The 16,502-nt window shown below is 36.4% G+C and overlaps 1 protein-coding gene across 1 annotated transcript in view; it reads right to left on the bottom strand.

Moving 5' to 3' along the window:
* LOC139723381 (receptor-type tyrosine-protein phosphatase kappa-like) overlaps positions 1-16,502 on the bottom strand; it is a 55,975-nt gene that overhangs the window by 24,066 nt on the left and 15,407 nt on the right. Inside the window, exons 7-11 of the mRNA XM_071634629.1 lie at positions 16,191-16,308; positions 14,449-14,480; positions 13,119-13,427; positions 5,788-5,855; positions 640-865 (exon numbers count right to left, since the gene is read on the bottom strand). Coding sequence (XP_071490730.1) covers positions 640-865; positions 5,788-5,855; positions 13,119-13,427; positions 14,449-14,480; positions 16,191-16,308 — 753 coding nt within the window. The remainder of the gene's footprint in view (positions 1-639; positions 866-5,787; positions 5,856-13,118; positions 13,428-14,448; positions 14,481-16,190; positions 16,309-16,502) is intronic.

Genomic DNA, 16,502 nt, shown 5'->3' with positions numbered 1-16,502 from the left:
GATGTTTATTGGATTTAGATGAGTTGATGAAATTATATGTCTTCAAAGTGGTATTAAGTGGTCCAGAATTGCACTTGAGGGCTGACGGTAGAATGGTTGGACAACTGATAAAAGAATGTCTGCCCATAATGTGTTAGCCAAAACTATTCGTAAACCAAACTTTGAGTGCGGGTAAGATTTTTGTCTTGAAGTTAGAATATCAAAGAATGATTTGCAAATGGAAATATTCCTCTTCGAACATGCTAGAAAAAAAAACACCATTAGCAGGCAAAGGTATGGAATGACCGGTTTCTTTGTTTGTTTGTATTTTTTTTTTTTTTTGGTTTAGTTCTTGTGTTTTTTTACTCTGAAAAACGAGCAACACATTTGAGAGTCAGGGTATGTACAGATCTTGCCAGTAGAGAAGTCAGCTGAACTATTGTTATCAAAACATAAAGAGCTGAACTATTGTAATCAAAACATAAAGAGCACTTCAGATTATATACTGGTGTCAATAGCTTGTGTTTACATCTCCTCTGTTGAAATACATGCTACACTCAATGCATACGGAAGCACACTTAAGCAAGGTGATTGGTTTGGCTGGAATACATAAAAGTTGGTAGAAGGCATATTATTACAACAACACCATAAACATTTTACCTTCTTCTAGTGTCCTCACAGTTACCTCACTGCTCGTTGCACTTTCTGAATCGTTTCTGACAGCAGTCACTGTGACGGTGTACAGTAGATATGGTTGTAAGTCTGTCAGGGTGACCTCAGAACTACTAAATGTTTCTGGTGATTCGGATCCAGAGAAGCGTGGGAGTTCTGCTGTATAGTGGAGCACGTAGCCACCTCTGCACTTTGCTGTTGCATTTGGGTGTGCCTGGAATATTATTCAAGTAATCAAATCATTACAAATTATGCATGGCAATGAACTGACATGGAAAAAATATGAAACGTTTTGGTAACAACTCTTGATCGCATTTCTAAAAATTTAATATTCGGATGATGTACGAAATGTGAACATGAACTATCACCTACAGGATGTACTTTCATCTTAAAGACTAGTTTTAAATCATTTGAAACATAACATCAATTTAATCATCTCATTCTGTTTAGAAATGTTTGTGAGGTATTTTTTTTATTTTTTGATTAAAGTTTGGGGTAACAATATCAGAATTATTATTATTGTTATTACTATTATTATTATCATTATTATTATTATGATTATTATTATTATTTTACATCAGTCAGTGTCACAGAGATCTACTGTATAAGTTGACCAACATCCACCAGAACTCGGGCTAGCTTATCTTTGCCCGATCATGCTATGGCCATGCCTCATGGTAAAACCTCAACACTGGACAGAACTCTCCTCCATTCGGCAATTAGGATATGAAATGCCATCCGAGACACCGTAGTACGAAAATAATTTTAGTCTCCGATCTATCAAAGAGCATGTAAACAAGCATAAAATATCACTTGATAGATACATACAAGGACAAACGAAGAAAATGAGTAAAAATTGTATTTCTTTATAAACTGTAAAATGCTACTAAATCAAACACGCAGTACACGCATTAGCCATTTATTTAATTCGAAAGATTTAACATTCAAGCGCTAAACCTGGCGAACAATGTTAGGCACAAACGTGCGCAAGATGGTTATGTATTAACCCCTTTTTAATGAGATACTAATAACATTTCAATATTGTGGATTTTAGTATTGTCTAATTGGAGATACAAATAATTCTTTACAGTAGAACCAGAAGATGTCAGAGAATGAAAGAATGCATTTGTAGGTTTCCAATGGAATGAGCAATGCTAAATTTATAGATTTTATCACTTTAATTACATCTACGAATTGTACGTATTTTTTTTTCTTCTGGACTACATATGTTTTGTTTGACATGGGACAGAGAGGTAAACATTAAAATCATATATGCAAATACCCAAAGAAATGATTTACTCATTAATGAATCTTAAAAACATGAATTAATCTAAATTATACGTCCATGTCTTTCTTCATTTCCGTAGTAGCTTCACTGATTTTTGTTCATTTAATGACTATAGGTATTCTATTAAACGTTTTTATTTTACTTTCACAATTTTGAATAATCATTTAAACAAGTGTATTCCTTGTGACCACACATTAATTTTGCCTTATATTAGTTATGGTGTACCTACATGGGACAAATCTAATAAAACTCAGTTAGACAAGTTATTTGTGGTTGAAAACAGAGTTATGCGAATATGTTATGTTAATTTCGTGCTCATACCAATCTTATTTTTTTATGATAACCAAACCTTAAATTCTAAAGATGTTTATTATGTGCAATTGGGTTCATTAAAGTGTAATCTTAATTCAGGTGATCTACCTATGGCTTTAGCCAAATTACTTACGCAAAATAGTCAAATTCATAATCATGCCATGAGACAGGCTTTTGCATACCGTATACCTCATGCAAGGACAACATTTACTTCCAGAACTCTACATTGTAGGCCCTACTGGTCCCGGTTTCTGGAATTCTTCAGATTTTAGCATGGCATTTGCTTTCAGTATTGTTGCCTTTAAATATAATCTCAAGTCGTACTTATTAAGTAATTATTTGGTTGACTCGTAAACTTGTACTATAAATGTCTATACTGCTATTATTAATTATGGCACTCTAAATTGTTCCTTATATTGTTAATGCATAACCTATGTACAAAGAACTCCAAACTTTCTTTAGTCTCCACAATTGTAACCAACTTATCTATTTTCGACCTCATTGTTGACAGGTGAATTATATCATTTACTTGCTTTTGTTTCTTTCTTCGTTTTTCTTTCCATTTGTTATCTTACTGATTGTTTTGTTTTATGTCCCTTTTTAAATATTTCTTTCTATCCATACCCCTTGCTTGCTATAATTGTCAAATATGTTTTATAGTTTGTTTTAAAAATATCTAATCAGTTGTTGAATACTAGTTGTAGTTATCATGAGGACCCTTAATTTTAAAAGCTTTGTTTTTTCTAGGGTATCCTCGTCTTTCTTCTCCTTTTCTTTTGCTTTACCCTGGGTAAATAAGACCGTATTATTATTATCATTACTATCATTATTGTTATTATCATTATCATTAACCAGTGAATTGCAAGTTAGTTTATTTGCTTGTTGTTCTTATGTTAACTGACACTTGCCATTCAAATGTATTATCGTGTACAAAAGGAAGAAAGATAAACAAAATTAATAGTTGAGAGACAGTATAAGTTTGGTAGTCATTCAATGATATCAACAAGTGCGCTTGTCAATGTTCTCCATAACGGTAGGCCCTACTGTATTATCTCAAAATATAAAATTTACCCTTCATGTCAATGAAACTAATGTATTGGAATTACCTAGCTCTTATTCAGGACATTGCTAATGACAGCTAAATTCATATCAACGTACGGACAAAGATTTGCTCAAGAAATCTGTGACGAACATTGAGTTAGTTTATTGAACCAGTGCAAATACTTCCTTAATATATGTGACCGTGCATCACAAAACCAACAAACAGGCGCCAGATATGGGTTTTTAGTTAAAGGCAAATTCTGAAAAAGCAGACTCTAAGCTTTGAAATGATGTATAACTCAATTCAATGGACTCCCCTAACCTACCTAAATACTGGAAAGAAAGCACACACTCTGGAAAAGTGTGAACTTAGAAAAGAGGCTCTGAAGTACACACTGTAAAAACATCGGTGTTAGATTTAACACCATGGGTGTTAAATCTAACACCGATCAAACTTCAATAGAGGACCACACCCACAGGTGTAGAAAATGCACTGTGTTGGTGTTGAAAAGTGTTCACCTGACACTTCGTGGTGTTAATTTGACACTGTACCTGGTGTTATTTTGACACTGTACTGGTGTTAATTCAAAAATGACAACACATAGTGTTGATTTGATATTTGTTGGTGTTAATATCAATGGTTTAACACCCGTCCAGCTTCAATAAGAGACCACACCAGCTGGTGTTACTGTGGTGTAAATTTATTTTCACATTTTTTCAAAAATCTAGTATTATAATGTAAAATTCTTGATCGTCTTGTTTGAATTAAAAGTCAACAAGAAGTGCAGTTACTAAGAAACTCTTCAAAAAACAGTTTTATATTTGGAAATGACACCCGGAGGTGTTAATTTAACACCATAAATGAGCACCGAAAATTTAACACCAGCTCGGTGCTCACTATTTAACACCGGACTTTTTGCAGTGCAGGGTCTATTCAAGCGCTTTAATAATCTTTCACCAAGCCGCCCTAGCTGTACGATGAAAGGGACAAAACACAGGGTGTCAACAACAATGAAGAGATTATCAAATTAAACTGAAATTATACATGTTCTATGAACACATTCTGTCCATGATTAATGCCAACTTTCAAAGCAATAGCCTTATCCTTTCAAGAGTTATTGGACTTGAAAGTGAAGAGTGTGCAAACGATTTCAAGAAATGAAAAGGGGCCTCTAATACATACCTGATTATTCTACTATCCCAAAAAGGGGTAGTAGAAAAACACCGGAAAACACACTTTACCATTGGTTTTTGTACTTCTACTTTTCGACTTTGTACTTCATTTATGTACGAAAAATAAATTCAGAAATAAATTCAGAATCAGAATCACAAAATATGAAAAACTCAACATTGACTTAGTTGACCCATTTTACCTGTTTTGAGTCCAGTCTTCACATAAAATCAAGGGGTGCGGCTTTTTGTTTGTTTTGTGATCACGGTCACATATAGTTTCAAAAATAAATAAAAAACGTAGATGAACCCGTCAAATTCGAAATACATGTGTTTACAGAGATATTGGTATATTTGAGAGTTAGTATGTTAGTAGAAGCAACATTACATAAGTCAGAAGTAAAGTAAGTAAAACCCTTTTTAAGTTAAAGTTTACCAATCTTTATTTCTTGAAACACTGGTAATCATCTATGGGCTTTGAATAAACATAAAAGTCAGCAAACTGCAGAACCCATATTTACATGAAATACACTTCAACTATCAAAAATGTGACCGTGCATCACAAAACAAACAATTTTTCGTGAGGACTGAAACTGACTAAAACGGGTCAACATAGTCAATCTTAAGTTTTTTTATACTCTGAAAGAGCACTTCTTCTTTTACATTATTCTAAAGTTTTGGATTATAAAATGAATGGGAAATTGTGTTTTTGCAGTTTCTCTAGAATATATTTTAATAGAATATCGTGATAAGGTAAGTCTTATAGGCCACTTTTAATTTTTTGAAAACCTTTTAGACACTCTTCACTTTCGACTCTAGTAACTTATAGAATGATCTTGCTACTGCATAGAAAGTTGGTGTTTAATCAATAGAATGTGTTGGCATTTTGTGTATTTTTTCCCCAGCTTAATCTGATAATCTACTCATTGTGGTTATTAGGGAATTTTACTTCCTATTTTTTGTCCCATTTACTGCACAGAGCACAACATGGTGCAAGATAACGCACTTAAATAGTTCCTAAACTTCACGAGCCTCCTTTCTCAGGAAACTCTTCTCCAGAGTATGCACTTTCTTTTTTTTTTCAGATAGAAAGTTTTGGGAAGTCAATTTTACTGAGTTATACATCATTTTAAAGCTTAGAGTCTACTATTTTAAGAATCTACCCTTAACTTAAAATCCATGTCTGGCAACCTTTCGGTGGTTTTGTGCTGCAGTGTCACAAATTACCATTTACACAATGTAGAAAAATTAAAATTGCCTGCATCATGCTGAATGCGTTTGTTAGCCTTTCCTTCAAATGGCAAGGCACAGTATAAATCACATACCTGCCATATCACAGTGATTTGTCTGGGAATACTTGCTGTTGTAGAGACAATGATTGGAGCGCTAAGATCTGAACACAAACAAAGAGAGAATAATGAACTTGGGGGAAAATGACTTATGTACTTGAGGGATTGACGATGGATAAATCCATTAACCTGAAGTTGGGATAATCAGATTTTGACTAAATATGGCAATTAATTGCTTTTTATTGACAGACACTCTGCAAGAAGGCTTGGTTTGAGTCTCGGTCATGTCACTGGTAGTGACTAATACTTCTTGAAGCTGTCGCCAGTACCTCAAACTGCAGTTAATCTCTTAGGGTGGGATTTCACGGAGCACGCGAACGATTTGCGAAGGACGCGAATGACAAAATCCAACATTCGGAAATGTTTTTCTCCGAATGTGTTCCGACGATGAAGCCGAAAACTATTCTTGCGCATTTTGTGCGAAGTTTCCACGACGTTTGTGCGAATGTCGTGTGTATCATTGCGAAAGTACAGCATGTTACGTACACGAAGAACACGCGACGGAAATGCGAACAACGAAACATTTCCAATAATCATGGGAGAAAATGTACCCAAGGAGAGGTGGAAGCTGTCTTGAGTTGAATTTTTTTTCTTTCCTCTATTTCTCCTTTCTTTTTCTCTCATTTCTCTATCGTGTGCTTGCCTACATTCTTTTTCCTAATACCTATCTCCACTAGAAACGAGCATCTGATTTTTTTTTTTCAGTTCCTCCGACACATAATCTCTATAGTTCAAATGAAATTTTACATACTTAAGATTAATCTTAAGTGTATTCTGCGATTTTTTTTTTGTATATCAAACATTTCTTTCTCTTTGCTAGTCTTTAATTTCTTTTGTTACTATAGTTGTTAATAATTGTTTGATGTTTAGGTGTATGCTACGATTTTTATTTGTAGAAAACGTATAGGTCATACATCCCCCAAACGTGCGCTAAACGTTCGCGAGAATGTCTCAAAAGGTACGCGAACAGTTTGCGATTACGTCGTAAAATGATCGGAAAAACTTCGCAGATTTCGCGTAACATACGCGAGACATTCTCCAAAGTTTCGGAGTCTGTTTGGGGTTTCACGAACATTTTGCGAACATCGCGCGTGTCTTGCGAAAGTCTTGCGCATATGACGAAGCTTTAAAGACACTTTCGAGAACAATTCACGAACAAATCCCGACTAAGTGTGCGGAAAAGGTTCGCGAAAAATTTCAAACTTTTTTGAAATTCTCGCCGAAGTAAAAACGACATTCGCGAACAGTTGACGACGCTTCCGAACCCTCACGTTTGTTTGGCGATCTTTTGCAGACTAAAATGCGAATGCTGGATTTTGCCATTCGCGTCATTCGCAAATCGTTCGCGTGCTCCGTGAAATCCCACCCTTAGGGTGGGATTTCACGGAGCACGCGAACAATTTGCGAAGGACGCGAATGACAAAATCCAACATTCGGAAAAGTTTTTCTCCGAATGTTTTCCGACAATGAAGCCGAAAACTATTCTTGCGCAATTTGTGCGAAGTTCCCACGACGTATGTGCGATTGTCGTGTGTATCATTGCTAAAGTACAGCATGTTACGTACACGAAGAACACGCGACGGAAATGCGAACAACGAAACATTTTCAATAATCATGGGAGAAAATGTAGCAAGGAGAGGTGGAAGCAAGAAAAAAATCAACTCAAAAAGCTTTCTTGAGTTGATTTTTTTTTCTTTCCTGTATTTCTCCTTTCTTTTTCTCTCATTTCTCTATCGTGTGTTTGCCTACATTTTTTCCCCCTAGGACGTATCTCCACTAGTAAAGCATTTGTTCCTTTTTTTTTTTTTTGCAGTTCCTCCAACACATAATCTCTATAGTTCAAATGATCAATTGAAGGGAAGGTAAACCCAAAGAACAATGTGGATTGAGTGAAAGCAGCAACATTAGTAGAACACATCAGTGAAAGTTTGAGGAAAATCGGACAATCGATGCAAAAGTTATGAATTTTTAAAGTTTTGGTGTTGGAACCGCTGGATGAGGAGACTACTAGAGGATATGACGTATGAGTGGACAACAATACAAAGAAAATATAAAGGAAATTCAACAAAAATTCACTTTTCTAGAATTATGAAAGAGCAATGGACCAACCGCTTTCAGAAAGCAGGAAGAATAATTGCTACCCTTAACATATGTCAATATCAAGTTGATGGAATTTGTAATTTTCATGAAAAATGGATTTTTGCAGAATTTTCTTTATATTTTCTTGGTATTGTTGTCCACTCATACGTCATAACCTCTAGTAGTCTCCTCATCCAGCAGTTCCAACATCAAAACTTTAAAAATTCATAACTTTTGCATCGATTGTCCGATTTTCTTCAAACTTTCACTGATGTGTTCTACTAATGCTGCTGCTTTCACTCAATCCACATTGCTCTTGGGGTTTACCTTCCCTTTGAGATTGATTTTAAGTGTATTCTGCGATTTTTTTTTTGTATATCAAATATTCTTTCTCTTTGCTAGTCTTTAATTTCTTTCGTTACTATAGTTGTTAATATTTAATTGTTTGATGTTTAGATGTATACTACGATTTTTATTTGTAGAAAACGTACAGGGCATACATCCCTCAAACGTGCGCTAAACGTTCGCGAGAATGTCTCAAAAGGTACGCGAACAGTTCGCGATTACGTCGTAAAATGATCGGAAAAACTTCGCAGATTTCGCGTATCATTCTCCGAAGTTTCGGAGTCTGTTTGGGGTTTCACGAACATTTTGCGAACATCGCGCGTGTCTTGCGAAGGTCTTGCGCATATGACGAAGCTTTAAAGACACTTTCGAGAACAATTCACGAGCAAATCCCGACTAAGTGTGCGGAAAAGGTTCGCAAAAAATTTCAAACTTTAGGGTGGGATTTCACGGAGCACGCGAATGATTTGCGAAGGACGCGAATGGCAAAATCCAGCATTCGTATTTTAGTCTGCAAAAGATCGCCAAACGAACGTGAGGGTTCGGAAGCGTCGTCAATTGTTCGCGAATGTCGTTTTTACTTCGGCGAGAATTTCAGAAAAGTTTGAAATTTTTTGCGAACCTTTTCCGCACACTTTGCTCGTGAATTGTTCTCGAAAGTGTCTCTAAAGCCTCGTCATATGCGCAAGACCTTCGCAAGACACGCGTGATGTTCGCAAAATGTTCGTGAAACCACAAACAGACTCCGAAACTTTGGAGAATGTCTCGCGTATGTTACGCGAAATCTGCGAAGTTTTTCCGATCATTTCACGACGTAATCGCAAACTGTTCGCGTACCTTTTGAGACATTCTCGCGAACGTTTAGCGCACATTTGGGGGATGTATGACCTATACGTTTTCTACAAATAAAAATCGTAGTATACATCTAAACATCAAAGAATTATTAACAACTATAGTAACAAAAGAAATTAAAGACTAGCAAAAGAGAAAGAAATGTTTGATATACCAAAAAAAAAATCGCAGAATACGCTTAAAATTAATCTAAAGTATGTAAAATTTCATTTGAACTATAGAGATTATGTGTTGGAGGAACTGCAAAAAAGACAATCAAATGCTTTACTAGTGGAGATAGGTCCTAAGAAAAAAAAATAGGCAAGCACACGACAGAGAAATGAGAGACAAAGAAAGGAGAAATAGAGGAAAGAAAGAAAAAAAAATTCAACTCAAGACAGCTTCCACCTCTCCTTGGGTACATGTTCTCTCATGATTATTGAAAATTTTTCGTTGTTCGCATTTCCGTCGCGTGTTCTTCGTGAACGTAACATGCTGTACTTTAGCAATGATACACACGACATTCGCACATACGTCGTGGAAAATTCGCACAAATTGCGCAAGAATAGTTTTCGGGTTCATGGTCGGAACACATTCGGAGAAAAACTTTGCCGAATTTTGGATTTTGTCACTCACGTCCTTCGCAAATCGTTCGCGCGCTCCGTGAAATCCCACCCTAGGGTGGGATTTCACGGAGCACGCGAACGATTTGCGGGGGTGGGATTTCACGGAGCACGCGAACGATTTGCGAAGGACGCGAATGGCAAAATCCAGCATTCGCATTTTGGTCTGCAAAAGATCGCCAAACGAACGTGAGGGTTCGGAAGCGTCGTCAATTGTTCGGGAATGTCGTTTTTACTTCGGCGAGAATTTCAAAAAAGTTTGAAATTTTCTGCGAACCTTTTCCGCACACTTGGTCGTGATTTGCTCGTGAATTGTTCTTGAAAGTGTGTTTAAAGCCTCGTCATATGCGCAAGACCTTCGCAAGACAAGCGCGATGTTCGCAAAATGTTCGTGAAACCCCAAACAGACTCCGAAACTTTGGAGAATGTCTCGCGTATGTTACGCGAAATCTGCGAAGTTTTTCCGATCATTTTACGACGTAATCGCAAACTGTTCGCGTACCTTTTGAGACATTCTCGCGAACGTTTAGCGCACGTTTGGGGGATGTATGACCTTAATTGACCTATATGTACGTTTTCTACAAATAAAAATCGTAGCATATACCTAAACATCAAACAATTATTAACAACTATAGTAACAAAAGAAATTAAAGACTAGCAAAGAGAAAGAAGTGTTTGATATACAAAATAAATCACAGAATACAGTTAAAATTAATCTAAAGTATGTAAAATGTCATTTGAAGTAAAGAGATTATGTGTTGGAGGAACTGCAAAAAAAAAAATCATATGCTTTACTAGTGGAGGAGATACGTCCTAGGAAAAAAAAAATGTAGGCAAGCACACAATAGAAAAATGAGAGAAAAAGAAAGGAGAAATAGAGCAAAAGAAAAAAAATCAACTCAAGACAGCTTCCACCTCTCCTTGGGTACATTTTCTCCCATGATTATTGAAAATTTTTCGTTGTTCGCATTTCCGTCGCGTGTTCTTCGTGTACGTAACATGCTGTACTTTAGCAATGATACACACGACATTCGCACATACGTCGTGGAAACTTCGCACAAATTGCGCAAGAATAGTTTTCGGCTTCATTGTCGGAAAACATTCGGAGAAAAACTTTTCCGAATGTTGGATTTTGTCATTCGCGTCCTTCGCAAATCGTTCGCGTGCTCCATGAAATCCCACCCGGGGTGGGATTTCATGGAGCACGCGAACGATTTGCGAAGGACGCGAATGACAAAATCCAACATTCGGAAAAGTTTTTCTCCGAATGTTTTCCGACAATGAAGCCGAAAACTATTCTTGCGCAATTTGTGCGAAGTTTCCACGACGTATGTGCGAATGTCGTGTGTATCATTGCTAAAGTACAGCATGTTACGTACACGAAGAACACGCGACGGAAATGCGAACAACGAAAAATTTTCATTAATCATGGGAGAAAATGTACCCAAGGAGAGGTGGAAGCTGTCTTGAGTTGAATTTTTTTCTTTACTCTATTTCTCCTTTCTTTTCCTCTCATTTGTCTATGGTGTGCCTACATATATTTTTTCCCTAGGACCTATCTCCGCTAGTAAAGCATTTGATTTCTTTTTTGCAGTTCCTCCAACACATAATCTCTGTAGTTCAAACGAAATTTTACCTACTTGAGAATAATTTTAGGTGTATTCTGCGATTTGTTTTTGTATATTATATCAAACATTTCTTTCTCTTTGCTAGTTTTTAATTTCTTTTGTTACTATAGTTGTTAATAATTGTTTGATGTTTAGATGTATGGTAAGACTTTTATAAGTAGAAAACGTATAGGTCATACATCCCCCAAACGTGCGGTAAACGTTCGCGAGAATGTCTCAAAAGGTACGCGAACAGTTTGCGATTACGTCGTAAAATGATCGGAAAAACTTCGCAGATTTCGCGTAACATACGCGAGACATTCTCCGAAGTTTCGGAGTCTGTTTGAGGTTTCACGAACATTTTGCGAACATCGCGCGTGTCTTGCGAAGGTCTTGCGCATATGACGAAGCTTTAAAGACACTTTCGAGAACAATTCACGAGCAAATCCCGACTACGTGTGCGGAAAAGGTTCGCAAGAAATTTCAAACTTTTTTGAAATTCTCGCCGAAGTAAAAACGACATTCGCGAACAATTGACGACGCTTCCGAACCCTCACGTTTGTTTGGCGATCTTTTGCAGACTAAAATGCGAATGCTGGATTTTGCCATTCGCGTCATTCGCAAATCGTTCGCGTGCTCCGTGAAATCCCACCCTTAGGCATATCAATAAAAGCAAATCGCACCCACAAGTAAATCAAGCTTCCCTCATTTATCACGACAAAAGGCAAAAGAATATGCTCGATCCTTTTAAACAGTCCAATAATAATAATAATAATAATGATAATAATAAAATCTCCCTTAGATGAGAATATGGTCACATGATCAAGGAAAACTATAATAAGTCCCTATTACCTTACATCATAAATGAATTCAATACTGATTTATTCAAATGGTAATAATATGTAACTTTCTTAATATTTCACTGTAGTTGACACTTATACCAGTGCACTGTTGCTCATGTCTCACTACTTTCAATATTCTTTTATTCTGTCCTTCACAGATTACTGTCTTCGAATTGATTAATAATTACACTGACATTCAATATTGAACGTCAATATACCAAGTAAGATATGTCTAAAAAAGATCTTGGCATTTTGTACTCGTGGAATTTTTATATCTAACTTAAATTTTATTCCTGACTCTGATTCAGTTACATTTTCATAAATCCTATGAGCGATGTGGTCTTTTATCCTTCATACATGACCTAGGTTCAATGAAATGTTCAGTGACTTCTGAAGTTTTGCATTGTGTAAAATCTGAATCCCAATCTTCAATGTTATAACTTCAACCACTGTAAAAACAGACAAACGGAAAAAAACCCAGCATAATTCCTGACGGTCATTGTGAGGAATTGTTGCTCCCAAGTATGTATAATGACACCTTAAAAACTTTGATGAATCAAATCAGTTTTACAATTCTTTTTTCTTATTAGTGATATTTTCTGTCTTACCAGAGTTTGATAGTAGCCAAATAAAGCTCTAATCTCAGATGTCTTTGAGGAAGAGCTTTATGAGGTCACACAATCTTTCAGGCTTGAAAAAGGTTTGTGCAATGGAATGATGGTTGCATTACTAGATATACTGTGCATGGATTTATGAAATAGAATGTCAAATGATATCGATAGTATGAGTAAAACATTATCGTAGTTATGAGCTCATCACTTCATAATGTGAGCAATACCAGGGAGGTTTTGTCTCAGATGTTCCTTGGTAATACACAGCAGCAAGAAACTTCATTCTAGAAACTGTGTTACTCTATACAATTTTGGTAGTACAATGTATTTACTGAACGAAGCATAAGATTTCTGACCACAAGATCTTACTTGCACACTTCGTCACTATTATTAGCGAGTCAGATTTCGGTCCGGTCCCACCTGGGCCTTCCCTGACCGCTGCTACACTGACTTCGTACTTGGTGTCTGGATCTAGACCACTTAATACAGCAGATGTCACCGAAGCTGCTACTTTTGGTCCATCAATCCAGGTTCCATTAGGAATCCTGAAGTAGGTGACATATTCTGTTATGGGGTTTTCTCCAACACCAGTCTGCTCATTCCAAGCCATCCACTCAATGGTGAGAGAGGTTGATGTTGATGCCTTCACTTTGGGGACAGCTTCCATTACAGGCAAAACTACGAAAGACATAATTATCGTCAAAATGAGAAAGGAATTAACCAAAATACAAGTAATAAACTTCGTATGTCGCGATGTGCATACGTGTATGCATCTTGCATGTTTATAGTTCTAACTGTAAGTAGCCATAAATGATACACGGGCTACAAAATAGATTTGTGGTTTTAATGTAACCTACGATAGACAAATCCTGCTGCAGCTCTAATGTCCAAACGGAATCTGGCAACTTCATAAAACATTAACCAGTTACACAATCACCAGTATGACTTGTTAGGGGACGATATTCAAATACATATTCTAATTGACTGAATGCAGTAATGTAAGAAGATACCAGTAAAGGTTGAGGAAATTCCGACAATTTGTTAAGAAGTTATGGGTGTTTGAAGTTATGATGCTGTCATTGCTAAGACACTGATGTGTTTTACTAATGTTGCTGCTTTCACTCAATTCGCATTTCTCTTTGGGTTAAGGTTCCCTTTAAACGAACATACCCTTTTCATTTATCCATCCCCAGCAATAATCTGGTCAAATCTCAGAAACAATCTAACGCCCAAGCTACGTGGGACATTCCTTGACAAACTTTGATTCTGTGACACTTACTCATTCCTGTCACCAACTATTTTGATTGTCAAGAAGGAAGCATTTGTACTCAGCTTATGTTTGTATGCTTTAGCTAATTCCCGGAACCCATTAGGCTTAGGACCCATTACTGGGATTCTATTGTGGGGACAAAATTGAAAATATTGGACTTTCCTGAAAGGGCCGAGCAGGGTAACATCTGTGAGAGGTGTAGTTTTGGTTACAGGTCTGAGTCGCAATAGTACCAATTCGTGAAACCTCACATCTCATTATCCGATGGTTAAGTCTTTCAAAATTTTGATGAACAAACACTGGTATCTTACCAAGCTTTTGGCTCAAATGAACTGCAAATTCCAGCACAAAACATCACATTTGGCGACAAAGATGATGTACATCCAACCATACTTTACATAAATAATTATCTAAGAACGTTTGTCTTACCATAAGTCACTGCATCAACAGAGAGATTAGCTCTGTTTCCATATAAAGCACATTGATATTTTACGGAGGTCACGTGATCTACTTTGAAGACTATGGAACGCTTTGCTCCAGATGCAGTCAAAGAACTCTGATTTTGAGTGATGCCAGAATCATCACGCACACCATCCATGAGCCTGTAGAAGCTGACATCTGTTGCATTAGGTGGTGGGTCTCCTTCAACAACACAGGTGAAGGATGAAGGCTGGTTTGGATTTACTTTGACATTCATGGAGACATAAGTAATTCCTGAAAGGAAAGACATTGAAAGTGCTACATTCACATGACAATGCATTACTCACAGTCTCCTTTTGAATCGGGGTTTAGATTAACAATGTACTCATAACCGTGTCGTAACATAGCATGTTCTATTAAAAAGTCATTGGAACAGTCTTTTATACAACAACCGATATCAAAGCTTCTCAATTACTTCCCTCTACAAAAATATGAAAAAATAACATAATAAGCCGCAATGGACCTTGAACAGATGACAGGTTGTTCCTTTTCACAAAATTCAATTTAAAGAATTCATTATCAAGACCAAGTCGAAATGTTCATATTGTTGAGCAATGCATTTTTATCAATAAAAGTTATACATTACATTATTTTTTATAATGATTATCAGCTGGTTCAATTCTCTTACTATTTGTAATGCTGATAATAATGATAATGATAATGAAATAATGATAATATGATACTGATGTAAATAGAGTTGCAAGAATATTATGTTATCATTAACCCAGGGATACCTCTTTAGTATTGCTATGGCTCTACCAGAAGGCCCGACATTATCATTAATTATCCTGGCACTGCCAGGTACCCATGTAAAACAGAGTCAAGAGCAACATTGAGAAAAAACAAAACAAAACAAAAACATCTTGTTAAACGATAAATGCAGTAGGTAAGATTCAAACCAGGGATCTTACGTGAAAAATTTAGAAAAAATCTCTAGAGAGGCTCGTTAAAAACTTCCATGAAAACAATTTCATTAAAGCTGCATTCCATGCACTACTTGTTTGACAGTCCCTCTCCACCCAATTTGGTAGACACTGTCCTGTACAGATTCCTGACACTTTGTCACAGACACTTTCATCATAGTGGCACGACTCTGCACACCCAAGACTATAGAATGCTCCAGGGCACTCAGGCGGATCACGAAAAAAAAAATATATACACATAAACCAACAAAAAAAAAACAAAATAAAACAAAACAAAACAAACAAAATACGACAGTGGATCCACTAATATCCGAAACTAATTACAAACTTAGAACAGGGAAAGAAGCTTACCCTACAAACAATACAACATGGATGATGAATTGATAACTGCTCATGTAGGCCTAGCTAAATGGGGTTTTCGCAACACATCAAATAGATACTATGTCACATTATGCAGTGACGATGTTCAAAATATATCTGACTACATTGATTTTTATAAAGTCATTTCCAAGAGGGAGCAGGTGGGATATATGTCACACTAAAAAACTAAAAGGCAGTTAATGCTATAGATTGCTCATTTAACAAGAGTCTCTTGTTCACAGAAAAAAAACACGCTGTCTCTGTACATAATGAGGTATATAACATTAATGAATGGGTCTTTTGTAATACATTCAGAAAAGCCAGGGTAAAATAAAAATAGAAAAATCATGAAAGCACATTATGTTATCACCTTGACAGTTCACTTCATCACCATGGATGTTGAAGTACAGGGCACACCACTGATTTGGACACTCTCCTGTTATCTTGTCACATGGTGCATCATTTAAACAGTGGCATTTATCTTTGCAGTCAGTTCCGTAGTAACCATTATCACAAATATCTGGTACTGATGAAAGGATGAACAAAATGTAACACAGACATAGAAAATCTATCTGACAAATATCACAAACATCTTGCCTCTAAATACACACTTGTTGACAGAACACTAGTGATTATGGACTCATTGTAAGTTCAGATCTTGCCTGTTCTGAAGCACTATGCCACCGTATATTATTTACTCTATCTTCAAGGTGAACAAAC

The sequence above is a fragment of the Diadema antillarum genome, unplaced genomic scaffold (genome assembly GCF_040938485.1).
Source record: "Diadema antillarum isolate AM-2024a unplaced genomic scaffold, OU_Dant_1.0 scf00000188, whole genome shotgun sequence".
NCBI lineage: Eukaryota > Metazoa > Echinodermata > Echinoidea > Diadematoida > Diadematidae > Diadema > Diadema antillarum.
This window is presented reverse-complemented; position numbering and strand designations above follow the sequence as displayed.